The sequence below is a fragment of the Arvicanthis niloticus genome, chromosome 8, assembly GCF_011762505.2.
Source record: "Arvicanthis niloticus isolate mArvNil1 chromosome 8, mArvNil1.pat.X, whole genome shotgun sequence".
In the NCBI taxonomy this organism is placed as follows: Eukaryota; Metazoa; Chordata; class Mammalia; order Rodentia; family Muridae; genus Arvicanthis; species Arvicanthis niloticus.
In genome coordinates, this window is record NC_047665.1 from 4,550,343 (window position 1) to 4,577,621 (window position 27,279).

General features: G+C 43.7%; 1 protein-coding gene across 1 annotated transcript in view; it reads left to right on the forward strand.

Annotated features, from left to right (window-relative positions):
* The first annotated feature begins 5,020 nt into the window (after positions 1–5,020).
* LOC117713748 (ATP/GTP binding carboxypeptidase 1) overlaps positions 5,021–27,279 on the forward strand; it is a 47,063-nt gene continuing 24,804 nt past the window's right edge. Inside the window, exon 1 of the mRNA XM_076939831.1 lies at positions 5,021–5,143. Coding sequence (XP_076795946.1) covers positions 5,025–5,143 — 119 coding nt within the window. The 5' untranslated portion in view covers positions 5,021–5,024. The remainder of the gene's footprint in view (positions 5,144–27,279) is intronic.

Genomic DNA, 27,279 nt, shown 5'->3' on the forward strand with positions numbered 1-27,279 from the left:
AATCGTTTGGCCAGAGGGGTGGGAGTTGTGGAGGGAGTGAGACAGTCTGTGACAAGGATGTTAGGGAAGTCAGAGTGTGGGCAGATGGGTCTGAGTGGACACTAATAGCTGCATTGCATAGGAAAACTCACGGAAGGGCTCGCACTGCAGGGAAGGCAGGTACTAGCCAGGTTGATCGCCATAGAGATCATCAGTCTCTGCCCAGCCTGCACCATGTGAGTCTCGTTGTTATCTATCCGCACCAAATGTGGCTGCCATGGCCAAGACAGAAGGCATGCATGAACTCCACAGCACGGATCTGCTGTTACTAAGGCTTACTTTGGTCAGTGCTACTGCCAAGAACCTGATCTACCTGCACTGGCAGCTTCCACAATACCTGTCTTTACTGGACCCAGTGGCCCTGGCTAGCTCTTCAGGCGGTTTCACAGTGCATTGTCTCCAGTGAAATGTCTTCTGTCCCCACCATCAACAGCTTTCCCCCGCACCCCACCCAGCAGATTTCTAGCAAGCTCTGAAGGCAAGTTTCTGTCAGATTGCACCAGTACACCGCGATGGCAAGGTAGCATCCAGGAGTTAGAGCTGTGCCCTGTCCAAGGCCTGGCTTTCAGGCCTGGTAGCTGATACAGCTATGGAAGAAATAAGTTCTCCCAGTGTTCTGAGTGATCACTGTCCTGAAATATCTATCCCATCATGATGAGGAAAATTGACATAGGGTCGGACTCTGAGAGGATGGGTGTGTCCCTGAAAGGACATTTTGTCTGTGTTTGTAGATAACGTGGTGTTTCTCTAGCATGCAGGGAAATCTGGGTTTGATGACCAGCCCCACATACATGAGCATGGCAATTTACACCTACAGTTCCAGCAATCAGAGGGGGTGGGGGGGCAGGAGGGTTGGAACTCCCAGGTCAGCCTTGGCTCCATAGTCTGCATTCACTCTGAATTCACTACAGAGGACCCTGTTACAAAATCAAACCGAAGCAAATCTATGACAATTGGCTTCATTAAAATTCTGAAGCTGAATATGCTGATTTTAAATGCCTTTTCTTCAGAATTTAAAAAATCTAATTCTCTGCACAGGTTGTGGTGTAAGATTGTGCCAGAAGAGGCCACTGAGTAGATGGAACTTTCCAGTATCTGTCTTAGGGCAGTTTGGCTTTTTGCTGCCTTGGTTCTGTGTCTGCTTTAAAGCTGCAAGCAAGATTTACATTTACAAATGCTTCATGATTTATCATTTGCTTCTACATATACTCTACTTGTTAATCCACTAAACAGCTATCAAAGTTATGAGTGATACATTAAGCAATGAACTTTTTTGTTTAGCTACTGTATGCATTTTGCAGAAAATATAACAAACATTGAGAAATAAAAATGTTTTAAATGATCTGTAATGATATTAAGTGATATCTATTGCTAAAACATCTAATGTATATTCCTCCAACCTTTTAACAAAGACAGATTTTTACAAATATAGCACAACTTCCTCATTTATATAACAAAGTATCATGAATATGTACTTAGACCATTTGTAAATTGGATGCCCAAGTTCAGAGGTCGCAGGTCCTACAGTGAATGTACAGAGGAGAGTCTAGAACTCATGGACCTTGTCACACGTCTTGGTATAAAGAGAATCTAGAACTCGTGAACCTTGATGATCATATAATTTGGAAGAAAATTCCAACTAATTCTCTTTAGTTTTTGTTTTCAATTTGATTTACTTTTTTTTTTTTTGAGTTACCTTGTATGGTAACTTTAAACACAGTAAAACAAAATTCAAAATATAAAAAAAGCACTTACCCATTCTGGCCCTAGCAAATTGCAGAAAATACACTGGTATTTTTCTTAGAAAATTTAAAATAGTATACTTCACAAAATTCTGTTCTAATACATGTATATTTTGATAGTATTGAGTTATTTAAATACTTTATGTAGAATTATACATCCATACAGCTAGCTCAGCATCTTTTCCACAGGGCATATGAGGGAATCAGAGGACAGCTTGCGGCTAGTTCTCTCCTCCCATCAGATGGGTTGAAAAGATTGGGTTTAGATCCCCAGGCTTAGTGTTCAGTGCCCTTACCACTGAGCAAGCTGCCTTAAAAAAAAAAAAAAAAAAAAAAGAATTCTTATAATGAGCTCGGTCCCAATATATAGCTATACCTTTGGACCAAAAGTATGCTAGTTTAAGATTTTAGTTGTCCTCAGGTGATGGTGGCCCACGCCTTTAATCCCAGCAACCAGGAAGCAGAGGCAGGTGTATCTCTGTGAGTTTAAGACCAGCCTGGTCTACAGAGGTAGTTCTAGAACAGCCAGAGACATGTATATGTACCTGTATAATATATGTATATGTATAGTATACGATATATATGTATTTTTTTCCCGGCCCTGAATCCTGAATACCATGTCATTTGCATCTACCAGATGAAAACCATAGCAGGCTGACCTTTCGCAACTAAATCCATTGTGCACCGCACGAGGGTTATTTCTTCTGTTTTTCAACTTTGCCACATTTATTTAGGTTCAGCTCAAGTTATTCTTCCTGAATTTCTGCTCCACGGCCTATTTGTAGTAAACTCTTCAGACTGACACAGGGAAGTTGCTAGATATTTTGTCCAGTGTAATTATTTGCTTTATTTCCTCAAGGATCTCCAGATGATTGCCTCTGACATACACAGGTGTTCAGTAAATTGTTGATTGTTGAATATGATGAAGAACTATAACAATCTTGTAACTCCACAGGACCCACCAGATTTCAGAAATGCCAGGACCGTATTGCTGCCTTAACATTTATGCTTCACATAGAAATTGTACTTTTGAAGAGGCCCATGGATGTCCTAGCTCTTTCAGCTATGGTTTCATTATTAAGTTTGCTGCATTTTGTAAGCCATGTTATTAAAGGATTAGAGGTAAAGAAATCAAGAGAAATCGAGCCACACTCTCCACCACTAAAGCTGGAATAAGGGAAGGTGTGTGGGAAGCTTTGACTTACCAGGCTGTTCTGAGGCGAGCAGTTAAGCGATCATTGCCATATATTTAGACTGACCTACATCTGATGATTCTTTTTTACAAGTTATTTTTTGTGCTGGTTGGTATTGAACTGGGGTCTCAGCCACGCAAAGCAGGTTCTCTACCCTGAGCCTCCCTCTGGTTATTTATATTTAATTTACATATCACCCTAGAGGTGTTTTTTCTTCCACACAAGAGGATTTCACCTCTTTAAGTTTATGCGTTCTTTGAGAGAATTAGAGCACAACTCACAGATGATAGAGTTGATAGATGAAGCATATTAGCTTCACAATGCTAACACAATGAATGAGGTTTCAAAATCATTTGAATTCCACAATTGTTTGGTTAGGATGGAAGCAGGCTTCTGGGGAGAACGGAAGTGGAGGATTAAAGGATTGAGATGAGCCTTCAAAAGAGCTGCTTTGGGAGAGAAGGTGTCTAACAATAATTCCCAAGAGCTCAAACTTTCTGTTAAACCCTTGTGCTTTCATGAGTTTAAGTTGTAGTTGTTGAGGCTGAGAACTCCCGTGGGTCTGATAAGGGGTGGGGTCCGCATTGTTCTCCAGGTGAGAATGTGTTTCAGGTTCTCTTACTAGCCAAAGGAGCCATTCATTTGCAAGTTATGTGTTTTCCATAACTTCAAAGCCAACGACACTTTGGTTTACCTGGCTGTATGGGCTAATCTTCTGAGCCTTTGTTCTGACCACTAACAGTACTTTGCTACAGAGGAATTCAAATTATGTCTGTCTTTCTAGATTGCAAGTTGATTTAGAAACACATTCTTTGAATAACGTCTCACGAATTTTGAAATATTAAATATTCTTAGCCAATCATGTTTTCAGTTTGAGAAGTTTGTAGTGGAGAGTATTTTAAAGATACTTTAAATACTGGAATTTATCATTATGTGCGCATGTGTTATCGGTATGGGAAAAACCGGTAACATTTATAAAATGGCAGTCTCTTGTTTCTCTTAGTAGACATCTGCCAAGAGCAAGTAGCATAAAGCACTGTTTCACACTTTGAATTATGTTTTGAATTACCTTTACAAACCTGCTAACTTTTGCTTGAACAAAACATAAGAATAAAATAAAAACCTCACAGGGCTCAGTTTAGTCCCCTATCCTGCTGTGATAATTTTACATCCCTTACCAACTACCGTAAACAGCAGGCATGGTCCATCCTCTTTAAAAAGGCAAATGATGTCTTTATTAACAATGTATCCCGGAGTGTTTAAACACAGTCAAAACACTAGCGTGTTTCCTATAATTTCCCACTCTCGTCTTTGCCTTTAGCGAGCAACTTTGCAGCAAGGTTTTCCATATTACACATCGAAACAGTTTCGAAATGAATGGGCATGGCATTTTGTTCCCAGTGCCATCAGCTATCTCATTTACCTGGATAAAAAGGCCATGCGCCACAGCCTTGCCATCCTGTTCTGGGTCAACTTGGGGTCAGGAAGGGACTAGCCTTTTCGAGTCTTCAAGGTTTGATGGGATCTGGGTAGCTAAGAAAACCCTACCCCAGCCTTGGCTGCGCCTCTGGTTGGGAAGGGAAAAGAGGGCGATTTGAGGAACTTGTCGATCCGCTGGCCGGCGAGCACGTTTACACTGGCCCCTGGCCTACAGGTACCCAAAGGCTGGGGCGCGCACCGCCGGATGCCCACGCCGCAGTCCTTTCCCTACCCGCCCTGCCCCGCCCCGCCTTGCCCCGCCCCCATCCTGCCCCGCCCCACTTCGCCCCGCCCCTTCGCACCCGCCCTCGCGCACGCGCAGCTTGTCTTCCCTTCACGCGTGCCGCCCCCGCCGGCGGGCACGCGCCCCGCGTCCTCCCTCCCTCGCTCCCCTCACGACCGGCCCTTGCCTGGAAGCGCCCTTCCCCCACGCGCACGCGCCCTGCGGGCGCACGCGAACCGGCGCTCCGAGCCGTGAGTTGGGCGGGGCGCCGCGCTGACGTTGCCCGGGATGCGGGCAGGTTCCGCAGCCGCCTTCGCCGCCTCCGCCTCTCCTGCCACCCGGGTTTGTATGAAAACAGCGGGCCGCGGGTGGCGGACGACGGGAGGCGGGCGGCGGGCGGCGAGGAACCGCCGTGCGCTCTGGGAACCGCGGGCGCGGAGGCCGAGCGCAGCGCCCAAGCCGAGCCGGTGAGCGTCCCCGCCGCCCGCGCGTCCGGCTCGCCGGCTCCCGGCGGCGCCTCAGCTCACCTGGCGGGGGCGAGGCGCGCTCCCTGGCGGGGAGGCCGGCGGTCGAGCGAGCCGGGGCCGTCGCCGCCCCGTGCACTCCCCTCCGCGCTCAGCTGCCCGCCACTCCCTGGCCTCCGCCCTACCGCCCCGGGACCCTTTGATTGGCTGCTCGCTGACAGTTTAGCGCCGTGGACGGCAGTTTCAACACCTCCCCGGGTGATGGGGTGGACGTTGCTGGTGTATGCTGGTCCGTGGATGATGCAGGGCTCGCACGGTGTGTGAGGTAACGAGGGCGATCCCGCTGGCATGGCAGGTTGTCGGTGGCGAGCCCTCTCCAGGTGTTCGGAATGGTAACGGTGCCCATCAGGTGCCCGGCAGTTTGTAGTTCGCAGAGACCTGAGTGGCCCGAGCGAACGCTCGCTCTCCCTTGGCCAGCTTCTGAATTACTCTCACAGTTCTCCCTCGCTTCCCCGAGAGAGGAAGTTATTTTTGTAATTGTGTTTTGGAAATGTTTCTGGTTTCGTTGGCCGAACAAGAAATGATTTATTTAAGGCACTTTGAACGGTACGGATTTTAAAACATAGGCTAAATGTCAAAACCAAAGTCCTTGGAGATCTGTAATCAGATCCCTCTAAGGGGCCGCATTTGGCGATGCCTTAGTCCACCCGGGTTTCTTCTCCCCTTCTCCCGGTTTGCTCGGTTTCCCATTCTCCAGAGTCACATTCTACAGTGAAGTTACACCTTCATTTTGAATGACGTTGAATGAGTTTTGCCTTTAATTGATAGTTCAGGTCAGTGTTTAAAGACGCCTTATGTGTTTGATCAACATGACAAAATGTCAAATACATTAATGTAATTTAACCTTTTGTGGTATTTTTAAGATTTAGTTTATATGTGTATGGGTGTATTTTATATGTGTATGCATGTACATATATATGTGGTATATATTATACATATATATTACATGTGTACTTGAGGAGGTCAGAAGAATGTGTCAGGATTTACTGGAATTGGAGTTACATATGGCTGTGAGCCACCATGTGGATGCTTGGAATCAGACCCACCCAGGTTCTCCAGAAGAACAGCTCCTAACCATTGAGGCATCTCTCCAGCCCTGCGGTAGCAATTTTTTATAAAGCTTTTCCAATCAGTTCGCATGGTGGTGCCCCATGATTTCTTTTATTTGTGTGTGTCTGTGTGTCTCTGTCAGAGCACTTGCACGTTTTGGTTCTCTTTTCGACCTTGTGGTGCAGGGGATGGAAGGATAGTGGTCGTGGTCCTGAGCCCCTGCTTTCAGAACCATCTTGCTATCCCCCTTGAAGCATTCTTTTTATAGAAAAGTCTGGCTGCATTGCTGTGTAATGATTAACCCTGCATTAGTAGAGGTAAAAGCTGCGGGGCGTGACATATTTTAATTTGTATGGCATCCTACAGTTTGGATTTTTGCTTTTTTTAGCTTCCTCCACAGCAGTCTTCAGAGTCTGCTGTTCTTGCTCGACACCATCAGCTCTGAGCTGAAACAGTAGGGAGCGGTAATGGGTAACCCTCTGCTCACTCCTTAGGACCTTTCATTCAGCAGTGGCTATCCGTGAAAACGCTGGAGATGGTTGAGGGTGGGAGCTGTGTGTTAAACTTGTGTCACTGCAGGTCACAGTGCTTGGCTGCTGTGCTGCAGTGGCTGAGGAGCTGGGGCTCAGCCAGGCTGGCTGAGTTTGTGTCCTGGCTTGCTGTAGACAAGTTGTTTATTCTCTAGATTCAGTTCTGTCCTTGCCAAAAATGGAGATGATGGTGTTTGTGCACTTAGGGTGATTTCATAAAGTAAGTTAACACAAGTGTGGTGCTTGTCCACAGCGCATGGCTCACAGGCAGTGCTCAGTAGGTATTACTGTTGTTGCTACTGTTTTCCCTCAGTGTAACTGGCGGAAGGGAGACTTGAGACTGATTGAGCAGCGTTGGCAGAGATTGATTCCCTATGATCCATTTTCTTCTTTGAAGCTGAGAGGCTGTAGCCTCACTGTCATTTCATGGAAACGTGTGTTTTAAATAGAGCAGGTACACCTGGGCTGCAGCCCTTGGATGTTGCTGGAGAAGGGACTAGCCTTCCTTGCCTGTCCTCTTTGACAGAACCTTGGCCCATCTCACTCATGTTGGTAGTCGCTGAGACTTTACTCACCTATCCTCCAGTTCTTACTGGCTGTTTCTCTAACAGTCACATGTTGCTATGGGAGTTAGTATCAAAATGCTAGGAATAACAAAGTAATTTTTGTCGACACATTATTTTGTCTTTTCTTATTTTTAAAAGATTTATTTTTATTTCATATGCATTGGTGTTTTGACTGCATGTGTGTCTGTGTGAGGGTGTCAGATCCCCTGGAACTGGAGATACAGACAGTTGTGGGAGCTGGGAATTGAACTTAGGTCCTCTGAAGAGCAGCCAGTGCTCTTAACTGCTGAGCCACCTCTCCAGCCCCTGATTTGTCTTTATTTGATGTTACATAAAATGATGTTTTGACGTTGTGCTCATTTTCAGCTTTTATGTAATTCTCCCAAGAAAATAGGCTGTCTTCCCCCACTTAATAATTTCATAGTCTTGTTTTTGGTTTGTAGGGACTTGATACAACTAACACATCTCTTACCTGATACTCTTGGGCCCAGAGGTATTTTAGCTCTTGGGATATTTTCATCTGTCTAATGAGATATGTTGAAGATTGTACCCAAATATGAACAAACAGCTGACATTTATATTTCATGTATGCATAGGTAGAATGTGACTTTATGAAGGTTTTTAGCATGCCTACATTTGGGCTGCAGTATGTGAAGTGAGGTCTGTCGTGACTGCGTCTATGGAGTCATGTTAGTGTTGAGAAGACTTGGGACGTTGGAATTTTATATTAGAGTTGCACAGCCGATATTAAAAGTCCGTTTTTAAGTCAGATATTTTAAAATTCTTTACATCCTTAGGAATCATTGTAGTACTTTATTTGGTGGGTTATATCCATACTTAATTTGTTACAATTAAATATTTTTTATTAATTCACTTATAAACACATTACATATCAATATAAACAACATATTTTTAAGTGAAAACCAAAATAGACTGCCAGTGGACCTAGTGAGAAGAGCAGTAGTGTTTCACATTTTTCTAAGTTTCCCAGGCCTGTTTTCAAACCTCTCCTCTCTCCTTTCCCTCACTTCCTCCCCACCCCAACCCTATTCCACCTTGTAAATCTTTAATGTCAGAGGGTACAAACAGCTAGGTTATTTCTGCTTCTACATCCAGTCTATTGCAATATGTTGTTTAGGTCCAAGTGCATGTATGGAGGAGATGCAGCCAGATGCAGCTCATGGCTGTGAAGGGAGGGGACAATGGTGCTGTCCTGTTTAGTATGTAGTCAGACTCAACAAGTGCCATTTCTGTCTTGTTTGTTTGTTTTGAGACAGAGTTTCTCCGTGTGGCCTTGGCTGTCCTGGAACTCACAGTGATCCCCCTGCCTCTGCCTCCTGAGTGCTAGGGTAACAGGTATTCGCCGCCACCACCACTCCCCAGCATGGCACCTTCTTAAAGGTTAGTTTCAACATGGAATCTGGAATCCTATCTGATGCTCTTCCTTCATACTCAGTTACACTTAAATACATTGTGTGAACTTGGAGTGGACCTTATGTACGTCTGAATTTTAGCAGAATTAATCGGTCAGGTATTAAGTATTGGTTAATTGAGTTGGGCACATTTTTCAAGTGATGGCATATTTCTTTGTAATGCATCAAAGAAAGTCATGTTTTGGATTCTGGTACTAGGGATTAAAGCCAGGGCTAGCCGGAGCTCTCTTGTATTTTTTAGTTTGGAAGTTTCATTAAGTTGCTTGCTAGGGTTACAGGCCTATTTTGCCAATTCCACCAAAACACTTGTTAACATAGTGTTTGCGTGAGAAATCAGTGGAAGTTGTGTGGGTAGAGATCTGAGAGTGGATATGAGTTTTACAAAGTTTTCATTTAAAAAGTTACTCTGTGTGTGTGTGTGTGTGTGTGTGCGCGCGCGCGCGCGCACTATGGTAGCATGTGGAGGTCAGAGACTGACAGGTCTTGCCTTCCCTTAGGTGGCTGCTGGCACCTGAACCAAGGGTATCAGGCTTGGCTGCAAGTGCTTTCACCTGCTAAGCCATGGCCAGTTCAAAACCTTATTCTCATGACAGATGGCTAGTGTCCATGAGTCATTGACGCCACACACTGATAGCTCATGGCTGTCTCAAGGGAAAGCAGTTCCAGAATAGAGCTGAGAGTTTGGGTTAGCCTCTCTCTCATGAAACAGCATTTGAATGGCAGTGTGCGTATGTAAACTTGGGTGTCTTAGCAGAGGTTTTCACAGAAGTGAACAGAGTAAGTTTACCTTCACTGGAAGTAAATAAATGAGAGTCTATTTGTGACTGTGCTAACACTTGAGCTTTCAAGCAAAAACCAGAACTCTGGAAAGACAACTCAGCAGGCAAAGGCGTTGGCTGCAACCGCCTGGAGACACAAGTTCAATTCCCAGGAACCCATAGAAATGGAAGGAGAGAGCCAACTACACATTGCTGTCCTCTAGCTTTCATACTCAGTGTGGCACCATCACCCCTACACCCAAGTCATAGACACTCATTAATAAAATAAAGATTTTAAAAAAGAGTGGACTAGTTGAGCCACACATTCACTCTTTTCTGTGGCAAGGGCCTGTTGTACTGTTTGTAAAGCAGCCACACTCTCAGATTCCTGCTGGCAAAGCAGAAGGGTCCAGTGTCTCCCCTTTGTCACCTGCCATTTGTGCCTCCCCTATTCTGTTATAGCCATTTGAGTGCTTGTAAAGTGTAGACCAAGCGTTACAGTAGAGTCAGCACAGCAGACACGACAGCACTCGAAAATGGAGTCAGTTTTACAGTTGAAATGTTTACTAGGCTGACCTAAGACCACTGCCAACAGTAGCAGATATTACTGTTGGCTATGCATGGTTAGTGTCATTCCTGATCTTCCTGTAGCTCTGTCTGACTCTGAGGGCACTCTGTCCCCCACTCTCCCCACAGGCATAGGCATATAAAAAGAAAATGGGAAGGGCGTCCTCTACCCTGCCTGTGTAGAGGGGGTTTACTGTGGCTGTTAATAGTTGAAGGACTTGTTGGGCTGTACAGAGTGGGCTGGAAAGTGAGACAGAGATTAGTTGTGAAGAATACCTGAGTACAGAGCATAGCATTCCCTCCTTATTGCAAATGTGTGTGTACCTGTGTGCATGAGCATGTATGTGCATGCCATAGCAGGCATGGAGATCAGAGGACAGACTTTTGACAGTTTGTTCTCTCCCCTTTATAAGACCTGGGGTTTGAACTCAGTTTGTCAGGCTTGACAAAAGTGACTTGATGCATGGAGCCATACGGCCCTACTGAGCTTTCCTTCAGGGAGCAGCTTCCAGACACTAGAGTGAAGGGATGCAGGGAAGATCTACCTTGTGACTGAGAACCTCCAGCCTGGGGTGAGGTTGCATCTGAAGCATCCACCATTTCTAGAACCATACTGTTTCAAAACCAGGAGGCTGCTGGTGTGCACTTACTGTGCAACTCTTACTAGGCCTGCTGTGGTCTGGATCAGCCCTGCCTGTTAGCAGGGATAGATGGCACTAGCCCTTTTCAGTCCGGACCCAGGGAGAACAGGAAGTGTTGTGCAAGGCTGTCTGTCTGTCTCCCCATATATGTGTATATATAAAATAGATTAACTGGCACTCAAATGAATGGCTTTGTTCTGTTCTCACACACACATCACTTTTTGTTCTTCCTCTTCCTCCTCTACTTCCTCTCCCAAGGCTGTCTCCCTCTCATCTGTCCCCTTTCTTCTCCCAGATAGTCTTTCTTCTGCCACAGGAAGGTAATGCTTTCGTTACCCCAGGCCTGCGTAGCCCCGTTTACTCTTTTGTGACCCTCACTATGCTGTCTTTTTAGTAATAGCTTCTAATTCTAACACAGCTGTGGAGTGATAATGGGGTTTGCAGTATCAGAATGAGTGAGGTGAATACTTTTAATAAATAGATTAATAAATCAAATTTTATGTTTTTGAAGAAATTTTAATTTAGGTTATTGGCTAATTTTTAAACTAGGTTATTTATTTTTGGCTACTAAGTAGTGTCACACACACATATGCACACACACATATATTGACTTAAAGTGTCTGTTGAATTATTTTGACTATAAGTCAAGGAGTGGAATTATAACTCTAATTTAATTTAAAAATCGATAAAAGACCTGAATGAACATTTCTTCGAAGATTCATAGGTGTTCAATAAGCACATGAGAAGACTCTCAGTAGAGTTAATCACTATGGAAATAGAACCAGAATTACAGATCACTCCACGACCAGGGTGGTTGTCATTATGCGCTGGAGAATAGCAGGTGTAGGTGAGGCTGTGTACAAATTGGAAACCCTGGGCATCATGGTGTAATCTGATGGGGACCGGTTTGGGTTGTAGAGGACTCACTTGGTGTGTGCTGTGCTATGGTGCTGCAGTGATTTCCAAGACACAGCTCTTCATTGTTCAGGCCCCTGTGTTGCTTGCTAGGTCCTCTGCTTACTGCATCCCCCAGACTGCCACATTACTTAGTATATTTATAAATTACAGATTTTAGAATTTAGTACTAAGGCCATCACAAATAACTAAACAAGAGGCAAGAAGCACCACAGTTCCCCTTAGCACAGTCTTGCAAAGCTCGCACTTTATTTGAAATGCTCTGGACCAGTACAGTTTCAAATTTTGGAAGTTTTGTTTTATTTATTTTTTTTGGAAGGGAATATTTGAATCGACTTCACAAACCAAAACCAGGGGTATCCTCAAATCTAAAATTCTGATACTTTAAAACTGTTTAAGTTTTAGGTTATTATAGATGTTCACCTTGTAGCAGAGCATGCCAGGGTGTAATGGGTTGTAAAGTAGAAACAGTTTTTCATTATAATTAGAATTTTCTCCTAGGTTTCTATTACACTTGTAGCTTACTTGTCCCCACAGAGTGGTTGTGTTGCGTTAGAGGTGGGAGGGTATAAGGGTGTTGGTGGAGAGAGGAGGGCAGGGAGGACTCAGGATCTTCACCTCCATCTTCCTCCCATGTAATACAGCCTGTAGCTATGAAGACCACGCCTCTAGCCAGATGAGTACAGTTCTGTGTACTGTAACCTACAGTTGACTTCTGCTGTAATGTTGCTGGTTTTATTTACTGTGAGTACCACTATTACTTGGTGCACAAAACTTTTAAAAAACCTTTTAATAAAAAACCCCACAAAACTCTGATTTTTCAGAGTAACCCCTTTAGATTCCAGATTGAGAAATCTTTGGGGGAAGGTCTTGAGACCTTTGGTTATTCTGTTGCAGACAAAATGTGTTTACAGTTTGTTTATGGAGTCAGTGAGGTTTTGCCTGACTTTCCATCTGAATTTTTCACAAGTTAGGTATAACAGTAGTTAACCGCTTTGGCTCCTGGCAGGTCTTGAGATCATTCATTGCACTGGCCCAGGAGCTCTGGATTCACGAAAGAAAGACACACACACACACACACACACACACACACGTCAGCTTAATTTTGACATGCCTTGACTAGGTCAAAGGCTGAGCAGCTCTAATCCTTCCTAAGGCTAGTGTATTTTCCCTCTGGTGTTCCTGGCTCAACATCTACATCTGTGTTTTATCTTTGCTGCCCTGTTACCTTCTGGGCAGCCCCTCCCACAGGGCCTTTCCCTTTCCACCTACATTGTGGATGAATTTTCTTCTACAGCTCTAAGTCTGATTCTCCTTCCTTTCTTCCCTCTGTACCCCTTCCCCTGGGAACCTAGAAGTCCTGCCTCTCTCTGCCCAGTCTTTGGCTGTTAGCTTTTTATTGATCAAAAACCAATTGGGCACAGGGACCTTTGAGTTTGGACATGCAGATTCCTGATTTTAGGGGCTGAATTAATTCAAAGCATTAGAACTAACTCCTAACAGGCATGTGTATACAGTATGCCTACACATGAGAACATGCATATTTACATGCATGTACACCACATACACACCTATGTAAAACAGAACCCAATGCTTACTTTGAGATTTCTTCTCACTCCAGACAGAATGGCTTTCACCAAGAATAGACACACCAGGCTGAGAAGTTGGCTCAGTGGGTGCAGAAGCGTTCTGCCAAGCCTGAAGGTCTGTGTTTGATCCCTGGGATGCAGAGTGAAAGGAGAGAGCAGACGTCTCACAGTGTCTTCTACCCTTCACATGCTTGCTATTGCACACTCTTCTCCAAATAAATAAACTTTTAGTTTTTAACAAGATGGTTTTTTATTTTTATGTGTATAGCTGTTTAGCCTGTTTGTATGCCTGTGTACCATGTATGTGCAAGAACATGCAGGAGCCTCCAAAGCCAGAGAGGGCACCAGAATCCCAGGAACTGGAGTTACAGTTGGCTCTTAGGCTTCATCCTGGTTCTCTGGAAGAACAACCAGTACTGTTAACTGCTGAGACAGCTCTCCAGCTCCAGAGGAATAATTTTTAAGAAAGAAAACAGATAAGAAATGCTGGCGAGAATATGTGGAAAGAGGAGTCCTTCTTTACTGCTGGTGGGAGTGTAAACTAGCTCCCCCACTATGGAAATAAAGAGACATTTTCTCATTATTAAAAATGGACTGTTATGGCCGGGTGGTGGTGGCGCACGCCTTTAATCCCAGCACTTGGGAGGCAGAGGCAGGTGGATTTCTGAGTTTGAGGCCAGTCTGGTCTACAGAGTGAGTTCCAGGACAGCCAGGACTATACAGAGAAACCCTGTCTCGAAAAACCAAAAAAAAAAAAAAAAAAAAAAAAAAAAAGGACTGTTGTATGACCAAGGTGTACCTCGCCTAGGAATAAGCACAAGACACCTGCACATCCTTGTTCACTGAAGGATACTATTCACAGCAGCAAGAAATGGAATCAGCTTCGATTCCATTCTATTAATGCCCACTAGCAGATGAACAGATAATGAATGTGTATATGAATAAACAAATATTACTCAGCTGTAAAAGATAAAAATGAAATTTGAAGGAAACGGATAGATCTAGAAAGTACATTTTTTAATATGTAAGAGTGTGAAATTCGCTGAAGGGAGACACCAGACTCAGTATACAAAAATAAGGAGTGCTTATTCTGCAGAAACATGTAGCATGCTAGGGTCACCATTGTTTGTTCCGAATGGTAATACCTGCAAAAACATTCAAGCTTGTTTTATAACAGAACTGATTAATAGCTTCTGAGGTAACAACAGACTTGTAAAAGTTAGGGTGCATTCCAAGGGGTTACAGAAACATCAACAGAAGCAAAGGTCATGAAGAAGATATATGCCACAGGACTCGAGGTGCAAAAACAGGAGATAAAATACTGACTGGGCTATCTATACAGAACTTCAAGGAGGGCTTAGTTACAGTCTTAAACGTTCCATGACCCTGTGAGCTAGTGACAAATGGTGAGACTTAAATCAGGTAGTTGCTCCTAGTGCGTCCGCATGTAGGCATTCTCTGTTAGAACTTCTTACTCTATATATGACTGAATTAATGTGCAGACTCACAGGGAGCTTTTTGACATGTGAACACACACTCTGAGAGTTGTACAAATACTGGTAACAAAGGGCAGAGATAATTATGGCTACTTTCTCTAGCCTCCTGTGGTGTCACTTTGAGGTGCTAACTGGAGGCTGCAGCTTCTAGCCTCAAAGCCAGTCAGATAGGCGGATTGCCTGCGAAAGCAAAATGCTGTAGCAAGTGGCTTGTGGCCTAATTTCTGGCTGGAGATAAGATGGGGAAGGAAAAATGAACTCCTCAAATATTTATTTATGTGTATGAGTTTTTGCCTGCAAATAATGAATGCGTACCATGTGTATGCTTGGCACTTGTGGAGGTCAGAAGAGGGCGTTGGTTTCTGGAATTGGAGTATAGATGATTGTGTGCTGAGAACTGAACTCAGATCTTCTGCAAGAGCAAGTTGTCTTAACTACTGAGCCATTCTTCAGTACTATATCTGCAATGTATTGTGATAACCCAAGACTCAGAAGGGCAAAGATAGCATGTTCTTTTCCATATGGAAATGCTAACTTATTTTGTGTGTGAGTGTGTGTGCATGTGTGTGAGATTGTATGTGTGCATGTGTGTGAGATTGTGTGTATGTCTTCGTGTGTGTACATGTGGATATATGCTATGAAACTAGAAAGAGATGACAGTGAGGTGTGTGCTGAGGAGGTGAGAGACAGGCACGATGACACATGAAGGAGGGAAGAGGCTCTGGAAGGTACAAGGGGTGTGCTCAGGGGGCTGGGGAGAAAGGGCAGGGAGGGGTGTGCTTGGGCTGGGGGAAAGGGCAGGGAGGGGTGTGCTGGGGGGCTGGGGAGAAAGGGCAGGGAGGGGTGTGCTGGGGGGCTGGGGAGAAAGGGCAGGGAGGGGTGTGCTGGGGGACTGGGGAGAAAGGGCAGGGAGGGGTGTGCTGGGGGGCTGGGGAGAAAGGGCTGGGAGGGGTATGCTGGGGGACTGGGGAGAAAGGGCAGGGAGGGGTGTGCTGGGGGACTGGGGAGAAAGGGCAGGGAGGGGTCAGGGGACTGGGGAGAAAGGGCAGGGAGGGGTGTGCTGGGAGACGGGGAGAAAGGGCATCGAGGAGGTTCACCATGAGCAAAGCTTGTTTGAAAGCCAGAATGAAACCTAGTGCTGTGAATGCTAATTGAAAAGTTTTAAAATAAAAATCAGTTGTTCTTCCATTTGGCCTTCTGTAACAAACTCACAGAAGTTGGGCAGCTTTCACCAGCATACATTTTTGCTCATAGTTTAGAGGATGGGAAATTCACAAGGCACTGGCAGTTTTTATAGTTGGTGAATGGACAAGCTAGCCAGTTTGCATTTTTAAATTATATATACTATATATCTTAAAATATGTAAATATATATATATATATATATATATATATATATATATATATTTTAAATACACATTAAGGATACTAACTACTGTACTCCAGGGGCTGTTTCCCCATTGCTATTATTCGTATTGGTGGTTAAGAAGTTACATTGAGTTCTGGAGCTTGCACCACCATTCAGACCATAGTAACATGCTGTTTGTTTGCTGTGTCTGTGTTGGGGTAAGGTGGGTGGGCTGGCCCTCACTATGTAACCAAGATTGGTTTTAAACTCAGAGTACTCATTCTACTTCAGCCTTCCCAGTGATGATTTTACAAGTGTAAGCCAGCAGGTTTGGCTTAGCCTTTGCTTACTGCTTTAGAGGGCAGTAAGTGTTCTAAAAACAGCAGGCAAGGGCCTCCTGTGTCCTCTGGTCTAGGTGGCTGGTGGTAACGAATAGGACCCTTGATATGGGTTCCACTGAAAAACAAGTGGATCTGAGCCAACAGCTACAAGCTGTGTGGTGGGGGGAACAGTTTGAGCAAGGGAACCCAGGTGAGACTGAACCTGGTATGTTTTGGGGAAAGCCAAGCAGCTCAAAGCCAACACTCCTGCTGTGAGTGGAGTTGTGTGTAGGGGGAAGAAGCAAGGAAGGAAATGCCTGGGAATATTCCCTTAGGCATTTTGGTGTCATTGAAGTGAAAAATTGTGTAGGGCTTGGAGCTCATTGATGGCAAGCTTCCTACTGGTGGTGTGTTCCCCTCCAGGGTTTGTTTTTTTTTTTTTTTTTTTTTTGTTGTTGTTGTTGTTGTTTTTTGTTTTTTGTTTTTTCGAGACAGGGTTTCTCTGTGTAACCCTGGCTGTCCTGGAACTCTCTGTAGACCAGGCTGGCCTCAAACTCAGAAATCCGCCTGCCTCTGCCTTCCAAGTGCTGGGATTAAAGGTGTGCACCACCACTGCCCGGCTCTCTCCAGGGTTTTATAAGTGTCCCTTCAAGGTGTTGCATTGAGAATAAATTGTTCCTGGAATGGTAGACACGATACTAGTGATAGTAGCACACGGGATGATTGAAGTTTGAATGTGTGCATATCGTCATCATCATCATCATTTGCTAACATGTTCTCTACACTACATATATATATAGGTCAGAGGACAGCTGAAGTCAGGTCTCTCCTTTCCATGTGGACTCTGGATGGTAGACTCAGGTTATCAGGCTTGGTGTAGATGCCTTTATGTATTGAGCCATCCTATGTGCCCTCTGTAGAATGACCTCAACTTTCCTATGAACTGGATATGGGGAAAAGGATATGGAGAGGAGAAAAGGGTGATGCCACAGTTCAGGGCGAGCAATTGAACGAGAGTCGGGTAGGTTACGGCAGGCAAAGGTGGGAAGGAAGCTTGGTGGATTTGTCATCTGACCTTAATGTCAAGTGAGATGTTTAGCCCTGAAGCTAGGTGATGTTACCAAGTCTAGAGTTGGAAGAGGGCAGAAACACCCAAGTCCTGAGCTTCCAGTAAAGGCTGGGCAGAAGACCAGTGTGTGGTAGAGTGTTTCCGTGAGGCCTTATCCTGTGTCATGAACAGTGAGGGACAAATGAACTGACTGGTGACTACCAGTTGTGTTTAGTGGTAATGACAAGACCTGTGTTGGTAGGTGTGGCAAAGGAGTGGGATTGCAGAAAGCAGCATGGATTTGTTCTCCCCAAGACAGAAGTAATGACATTATGGCAGTGAGAAGAAAAGGGTAAGTAAATCATGGCTCACCATGATCCGTGAGCGTCATTGTGGAGTCATTAGTCCCCAGGCCCTGGACTCTTCTAAGCAGGTTACCTAGTCTCTCTCCCTTCTCAGTTTTCTTTTCTGTTATTGTGGGAGTAAATATGACTTTTTTAAAATTTACTCCCTAAAAAAGAAAGTAGAGACATGCCTGAAGCTGAGTATTTTATTGTAAACCATAAATTTGAATATTTTTAGACAATATTTTTATTCTTTGAGAACTTCATACTATATATTTTGAACATATTCACACCTTCTCCTCTCTCCTATCATTTTCTATCCAGCTTTGAGATCTTTCTCATCTCTTTTTACCTCCATTGAGTTCAGTTTGTGTTGCCCAGCCATCCTGGCATGTGATTGACCTACAGGTGTCACAGCATTGAAGACAGACGACTCTGCCTCACCCAGTGTCTGTCAAATGCCATTAGAGACACAGCTAGTGGTTGGATTTATGCCTACTTGCACTATCTATGCTGGGGTTCTGTCTGTTTGGAGCTTGTACAGGTCTTATGTCTGCTGTCACAATGGTTGTGAGCTCATGTGTACAGCTGCCCTGTTGTGTTGGGAAAACAAAAGCAGTTTTCTTGATCTTATCTGTAGTTCTGTCTCTTACAGAAGACCCCAGGCCAGGTTCACAGTAAGGGTGAGGTGTAGAATGCATACTTGAATTCCAGCCCTTGGGTGGGCCAGCTGGACTGCTTGATGGGAACTTCATCTCAGGAAATAGAAACCAGAATGTGATTGGCTTTTCATAGAATATGCTGCTAACACCATTTTCTGAACCTTTTGCTTACTTGCTTTAGAGGCAGGGTCTTCTGATCTGTACATGCCGAGTGCTGGGATTGCAGGGTCTCCTGGTGATCCAGGCTGGTGCAAGCTCTGCCTGGACTTACCTGAGCTATACCCTCCAGTCCTGGGTGGTTTCTGTTGGTTTGAGACAAGGTCTGCTAGCTCGGGCTGACTTTAACTTCTATGTGACAGGGTCTTGAACACCATACTACCTACTCCTGTGTCCTGAGTGCTGGGATTGTGGGTCATGTCTCCATGTCTAGCTTTAAGCTGGACAGGACAGCCTTTGCTTAGGGCAGCAGTAGGGACTTCAAAAAGCTCATCTGAGGTTTTCTGCCAGCTTTGTGTGTGTAATGCCTTTTTTTTTATCTTGGAAATTGACTTTATGTAGTTAACTACCTAGAGAAATAACTAAGAAAAAAAGTGCAATTTTAAATTTGTCAACGACCTTAAGAACAGTCCACATGTTTTTTAACACCATAAGTATATATATGCATATATATTTAACAAAGATTAAAAAGACATATTTGTATATTTTAAATAAAACATTAAAATCTTGCTTTTTGCATGTTCTCTTTGAAATATAGTATTACTAAATATATATAAATGTGATTGTTTTGTTTTCTAGTGATGTGACAAAATTGTGTTTCATTAAACATTGGTATATAAAATCAAAAGATATCCAGGATATTTATTTATTTTTTGGTAATTAGTTTTTAAGTACAATCTGAAAATTAAAAAAAAATGCAAATCAAGATGGAAGGTTTAAATTATGTAATAAGGACTTTCTAAAAATGAAAACATTAACTAAGGTTATGTTTGGTAAGCCCTTTACTGTGTTTAAACAGCTTGTTATTCATTAAACGTGTTTTCATATAGAAATACACATTTACCAGTTTGGTGCTACCGTGTAAACAGGGATCAGCTTACCATGGAAAGCTCTGGTTGCCTTGAGAATTAATGAGGCATGGCAACACTATCTCAGAAGAAATCGAAATACTGATTGCATGAGCTACTTTTCAGTAGAAGTGATAAAATCACCATGAAAAGACAACTTAAGGAAGAGAGTTTATTTTCACTTACAGTTCCAGAGATTTCAATGTAATTCTTGGTGTCTGCCCTTTGGTAGCTCTAGAATTTTGATAATATTTTCCATGCTGCTTTTGGGTATTTTAATAGTTGTATATATGTCAAACTGCCGTGATGGACTCGCCTGTGTAGAACGACTTGTTTTCCAGTGTTATAGTCTCCACTGTATGGTTTTTATAACACCTAATACATAAAAACCAGAATTGTGGTAGGCGCCTGATAGTATTAACATTTTTCTTTCAGATTATCTGCAATGCTGGAATGAAGTAACTCAAGATGAGCAAGCTAAAAGTGGTAGGAGAGAAAAGGTACCGCAGCCTCGATGTGTGTGAACACTGGTGTGTGTGGTGTGCAGGAACAGACAGTGCAGGCGCTGGGATGGACTGCACAGGGTGTGCCAGAGCAGCATGTTTTAGGAAGCACATGTGTCATCTCTGTTGGCTTGCTTTCTTACACTTAAAAGTCAGAAACCTTACCGATTGTAGACGAGCTGTGCAGTCTTGAAACATTAGCTCTGTTGTGTCTGTTTTCTCCTGGGCAATATGACTTTAATGCTGATGTGTGTCGGTGGCAGAGTGTCGCTTAGCTGGGAGTAACTGAGGGCTCGCCAACACTGATGGCAGTCAAGGCTTTACTTTGCCAGCAGTGTTATAGTTGATGTCTTCGTGTGCTATATGTACTGTAATACTGTATTTGCTTTTATAGATGATGTGTTATGGGGAAATGTACAACTTACTAGATGGTGTTTATTTCTTAAATCATAGGTTTTCTAGTTATTTTACTGAAATTGTACTAACTGTATAGTTTCCACAGGAAGGTGTTCAGGGCCATTGGGGAATGGAGATAGATCTAGATCTAGATCTAGATCTATATATAGATCTAGATATAGATATATATGGATCTTGACCTCCTCCCTCCCACCCTCCTCCTTTCCCTCCCTCCCCCTCCTCACCCCCATTCCTTCCTTCTTTCCTTCCTTTGTATGCACATGCATGATACATGTGCAGGGGCATGTATGCCATATTGTGCATGGAGCTCAGAGGACAACTTTTGGGAGTCAGTTATTTCCTTTATGTGAGTTCTGGAGATTGAACTTGGGTCATGAGGTTTGTGTGACAACTGCCTTTGCCTGCTGAGCCATCTCACTGGGCCCACACCTTACTTTTCTGAACTGGTCAAGTAACTAGCTTGTTTCCACTAATTAGTTAAATTTTGTAGTTTCTAGAATATTGCTCATACAGTTTGTAAAGCACAGGCTTCTCATGTAGCTTGTCTTTACTTCCTGAAATAAGTTATATTAGATATTTATTGTTTGTTGTTTTAGGCTGGTTAGTCACTAAATCTTCACTGTACTAAATCAATTTATAATTTCTATCAGCACTCACTGATACTTCTTGCATTACTATGGGTGAAACACCTGGCAAAACAGCTTAAGTTTTAAGTCCATGTGACTGGTCCCCATGAATGTGGTAGAATGTTACTGTTCTTAGAGCCTGGAGTACAGGAGAGCTGGCCACTGCCATAGACTGGTTAGATAACATACCTGTGAAAACTTACCCAGCGCTTCTAGCTGTCCCCTGTCTCCCATCACCACAATTTTTCTAAAGTAGCAACAACCCTAGGGCCACATCATGTAAATCCTAAGTCCATGGAAGCATCATCTATTCAGCCCGTGGCACTGTTCGTCTCGTCTGTGGGGAGAGCTGAGTGCTGTAAGGTGAACTGAGTGGATGAGGTTCAGGCCTGCAGCTGCTGCTCAGTGTCAGCAGCTTCTACACGCAGGGATTCAGTGACCTTTGGCGTCTGCACTGAGCATGTGCAGACCTTGTTGCTATTTCCTAGCTGGAGACTAATGAAGACTCAAGCGTGACTTATACTGTATTAGGTATTGTAAGTAGTCTAGAGGTGCTGCAGAGTCGCCCTGAGGTGGGAGCTCATAGCAGAAAGGATCAGTGAGGTCCTAGAGTGTGTGTGTGTGTGTGTGTGTGTGTGTAGCATAATGCGATTGAGAATTCAAAAGTGTTCCTCCAAAGGTCTGAATGAGGGAAGTAACAGTCTCAGGGTTGTTTTTAACTTTGAATTATGTCAAAACTACATCAGTTTCATAGGAAATGGATTTTGTACTTTCCATATCCACAGAGGCTTTTGTGGATTCTCTCCTATTATTTTATGATTTATTTCATGACTATAAGGTGAGTCTACACACACATGTTATTGTGCACATGTGTGTGTACATGTTTGTGTGTTGGGTGTAGGCATGCTTGAGCTGTGTCATCCAGGCTAGAGGACACACTTCAGTGCTGGTGCTTTCTGTCTTGTTTGAGGTGGGTGAGGTGGGCTTATTACTTCTGTGTTGTCTAACTTATGGTAATGAACGTGCTCAAAAGTCCTTCTATTTTAGTATCTATAAAGGCTGTCATGATGTTTCCTGTTCTTTCTGATAATACCCCCCCCCCCCCGTTTCTCTCTTTGCTTGAACAGTTTGGCTGGAAGCTTATTTTGTTTTTTATTGATTTTCTAAAAAAAAAAAAAAACAAACTTGTTTTAGTGACTTTGAGGGTGCTTGGCCCTTTTTGTTGTTTTCTCTTAATTTCCTGACCTTTACTTATTCAGAGTGGTTTCCTCCTCTTCTTCAATTAAGAACACATACACTACAAGCTAAGTGACTTGAGATACTTGTTTGCTAATTGGGCATTTGTTGCTATTACTTTTCTCCTTAATCATTGAATTGCATATTATATTAATTTTGATGTTTTGGTTTTTTGTTCAGTTCAACATTAAAGAAATGATTAAATGATTTACTTATTTATATATGTATTTTTTGTATGTTAGTGTTCCATCTGCATGTATGCCCACACACCAGAAGAGGGCACCAGATTCCATGGGAGCACACTTAGAGATTGTAAGCCACCGTGTGGGTGCTGGGAACCTAACTCAGGAAGGAGCAGCCAGTGCTCTTGACAGTGGCATCATCTCTAGATCCCTTGAGACGACTTTTAATTCTGTTTTAATTTTTTCTTGATCTGTTTTTAAAGTGTCAATTTTTAAGTGTGTGAGGAATTTTCAGGGGTTTTAACTGATGTTTTTGTTTTTGAGGATGAGAAGTACACTGTGTGCTTGAGAGCTTGCCTTTGTTTGGCTGTGCTTTACTGTGCAGCCTGGTCAGTTTGTGTTGCTAGAGAACTTGAATGTGCATCCTGCTGTTGGGTGCTCTGTGAACAGCCAGTTTTCTGGATACTTCATTACTCTCTTCCGTCTGTCTGTCTGTCTGTCTAATATTGGGATTTCCATGATCCCAATATATCTATGCTTGTTTTATGTTTTGTAAATCTTGCTTTATAGATTTTGAAAGTATTATGACATTTAAGATATATCAAGGAATTGATTATTACAAAATGCCCTTTATTCCTGGTTGTAGTTTTTTCTTAAATCTATTTGTCTGATGTTAATATAGCCACTCTAGTGTTTAAACAATTAGAATTAATAGTCTCTATCTATCTCTATCATATCTATGTAATTTTATATATACATATATACACACATATATTCATTATTTTAGTTTACTTAAAAACTTTTATGTGTATGAGTGTTTGTCTGCATGTATGTATCTGTACCTTGTGATTGATTGCCTGGTGCTCTCCAGGGTGAGAAGAGGACATCAGCATCTCTGAGCTGCAGTTACAGACACTTGTGAGAATCCACCTCAGGGCATCTTGCAAGGCACGTGGTGTTTAACCACTGAGCCAGCCCTCATTTCCCCATTGTTTCACTTTTAGTCTTAATACTTTTGTTTCAAGGAACTGTTTTTTTTATTCTATTATTTTAAAATATATTTTACTTTTGAAATTATAGTACAACTACATACATTTTCTTCTTTCCGTTCCTCTCTCCAACTTCTTACATGTAACGAACACCCCATATTCTCTCTCAAATTCATGTGTTTTTATTTGTTGATATATATTTCTAAATATACAAATAAAGCTTGCTTAGTCCATATAATGTTACTTGACAATATATATTTTCAGGGCTGACCACTTGGGATTGGATAGTCAGCTGAGGGGTTGGTTCTTCCAGGGGAAGGCTGTGTCTCCCATTCTCAGCAATCCTTAGTTGCCTGTAATTCCTCATGTAGGGGTTGTTGGAGTCCTGTGAGATCCCTGCCCTCCATGCTGCCCGCCTATTGGTGGTGTTCTTCCTTTGGTCTTGTTCAGGCAGCCATGTTGATGAGCCCTCATGGGTGTTAGGTGGCTTCTCTGTCATTTATAGAAGATATGACCTCGCAGTAGGTGTCCTGCTCTGCTGCTGGCGTTGCTCCACCTCCTTCCCACAGTGCCCCTGAGTCGGAGGAGCAGGAGTTGGGCTTTGGATGCCTTGGTTGGTTCTGATCAGATGTGCCTTTCTGGAATGGTCTTATCTGTCACAAAATAAAGTCTGTAATGAGGGAGGAGAGGGGCACCCTGCTGTAGGTGTGAGGGCAGGTTCTTAGCATGTGGGTAGGATGGTAGCATTTAAGCTCTTAGTAAAACGAGGATCCATGACCTCACTCTCAGTACTTGGCTAGGCTTCCGTACGATTTCTCCCTTGTTAAAAGAACCTCAAGTCCATTTAGAGAGCTGTTGGTTACTGCCACAGTACTTCACCTCACGCTTAGGAACTTATGAAGCCATTGTGACTTTTGGCCGCTGTCCTCCCTAGGAAGCTCATGTGACTCTTTATGGTACCTTGAGATTTAGTCCTTAGGGAGGGGCTTTCAGGTCAGATCCAGCTCAGATCCTTTGGGCCCTGTATCTAAAGTGTAATGTGTCTTCAGCAGTAGGGACTCACCGGCCACCTCTGGGAGGCAGTCAAGGACAACAGCGAGAGCATGCTGCTCTGCGAGTCGCTTGGACTCCCTTGACTGACAACTCCAAAGGGGGCTTTTCTTGCCTGATACGAGGACTTTTATTAGATAGTCTGTGTTTCTTGGGGAAGAGCATTGTCATACCCTATGGAAGAATTTTATTTAAGCTTCTATAAATGTAGGCAAATATATAATAGGTAACTATATATAATATTATAATTCTCTGTGGCTTTTCCAGATACCATTACTGTTACTTCCCTCACCCTGCGCTCTCTTTCTGGGTTGACTGCTTTCCCTTCCCTATTTTCTCCATTTCTCCCTTCCAGTGACTTCTATGCTGCTCCCCTCTAGTGTTCCCCTGATGACCTTTTTTTGCTTCCCTGCTTCCTGTAGTTGCCACAACATAGTAGTCTCTATTAAAAACTTTGAGCTATTTTGTTTAAGACTTTGAGGATATTTAATAGAAAATAGATCTGCATATAGAATACATATTAAACAGTCTCAAATAGTCAAATCTGGCCTTAGACTTATTGTGTAGCCAGTGGTGACCTTGAACTTCTGACCCTCCTACTTCCACTTCCCAGGTGTGGTGCTGGGATTATGGGTGTGCACCACCAAACTGGTCTTCTGAGGCATCGAATCTAATGTCACGTTAGGCAAGCGTGTTAGGCTCCCAACTAAGCAGCACGCCAGAGTTGAAGCAGCTCTTTAAATACGTAAGGCAGGATGGTCCAGTCTTGATACAGCCCGGAAGACCACGCTATGTACCATTATGACCGAGGAGAAGCCACACAGACTTGAGTAGTTCATCAAAGCACCCATTGCACTTTGACCTTTGCATCTGCAGGCAGCCAGCCAGCAGACGGCACTCTTCACCACAGTCAACAGATTAGTGTTACACTCAGCTAGGTAAACCAGCCAGGGCACAGAGAGCAAGTGGCAGCGGCACCCTCAGCTCCAGTGGGATCCCACATCTCCCTTTCCAACCTCAAGAACCATCATAAAGGAGGGATGCAGAGGATGGGCCCTTGTACTCATGAGCTCACTCCAGTTCTTATCTGCACAGGACTTCATAGGATCGGGCTGTCAGCGTGCTGTCACAGATTGGGGAAGAAACAGCAGGTCCTACTCTCTCTGAGGAGCTAGTGGCAGTTAGTGGTGGCTGAAGAAGAGTCTGATTTTCTTCAGTGGTATAGCCACTCATAAGTTGCCTGTGCCCTTGAAAATAACCTCCACTAACTAACCTTAGTGTGCCTCCCATAGAAGGCACAGCTGCAGGAGGGCAGGTAGTCTTGTTGAGAGGGAATGGGAGGCTGTGAAGACTACCACTTATAACATACATATATACACCCATGAAAGAAGAGCAAGTGGGGAAAGAGTACAAGCCAAGGACAGCGTCAGGGGTGGAAACGTGTGTGTTCCAGCTAGCTATCTCCATGGAACCAAACTCATCTCTGCTGTGCAGTCCTTTGAATGTCCTCATTCAAGGGCTGCTGGGGTTTCTTCTCCAGGAGCCCAGTAACATTGAGAGGCTAGGGCAGTAGGCTGGCTGGGTCACCACCACAGTGTTTGCAGTGGAACAGCTTGGCAGGAAACTGGCTGTCGATGTTTGCTTGCCTTGAGGACTCTGCTGTTTGGTGGTGCTTGTAGCAAGTGCTTGTGCCTCACCAACTTAGGTCAAGGTTATCAAGGAAGAGCCACAGGTGCCAGAGCTGTCTGACTCTCTGTTAGTGGTAGCAGGCTTTGGAGAACTGGGAGGATGCCAAGAAGGTCTTTTCTTGTTTGCCAGTATTCAGGAAGCAGTTTGATTGAATACACCGACTCCTGCAGAGTCTGGCTCTGCCTGGCTGTGTGCTGACAGGTGTGGTGGGTGGTAAAGTCTGTGCTGTGGGGGGAAATGGAAGTTGAGGTTGCAGAATAGCTTTAGTGTGGTCAGGAAAGCATTAGACACCTGCCTTTGGAAGTGGTAACAGTTTCCCAAAGGAATTAAATTTGTTAATTGTGGTCGATTGATAGGTAAATGGTAGGGTATCATTTGGAAACTAGATTGTTCTTCTGGGCTTACGTGTGTTTAAGATTATTACAGTGGAGAGGAGACTTTATCTTTGCTGATAATCTGATCTGGTTTTTGTGTCGTGTTAAGGTTTTTTTTTATTAACGTATGCCATTTTACTGCTCTGGTAAAGGATGTCATTATACATAAGTATTAGGCTGGTGAGATGGGTCAGTATGTAACTGTAGTTGGCAACAAGGTTGATAGCCCGAGTTTGAACATGGGGATCCACACAGGAAAGGCTAGGACCATGTTTTCAGATTGTCTTTGGACCTCTTCGACAAATGACTATTAGAAAGTTCTGAATGAGCATACAGATACTGAATTTACAGAAAGCTCACGCGTAGCTGATAAAGCAGCGTGTGAGGTCACGTATGGCTGTGCTGATAGACAGGTTCACATGTGCTCCTGCCATGCTTGAGGGCTAGAGTTGGTCTTCTCTTCCTGTTGTACTGCTCCTGTCTCTAAGCATTTTCTCTGTTTTTTTGGGAAAGGATATATCTAAGTCATCTGTCTCACCGGTGCCCACATCTCACTTGGCTAGAACTCAGACTCATGGTCTTCTCTAGTGTGGTGGTCACAGGACTGGCCACAGGATCTGATTCTCTTTCTCTGGGCACTGGCCCAGTTTCATTTCTGTGGCTGTGATGAAATATCTTGATAA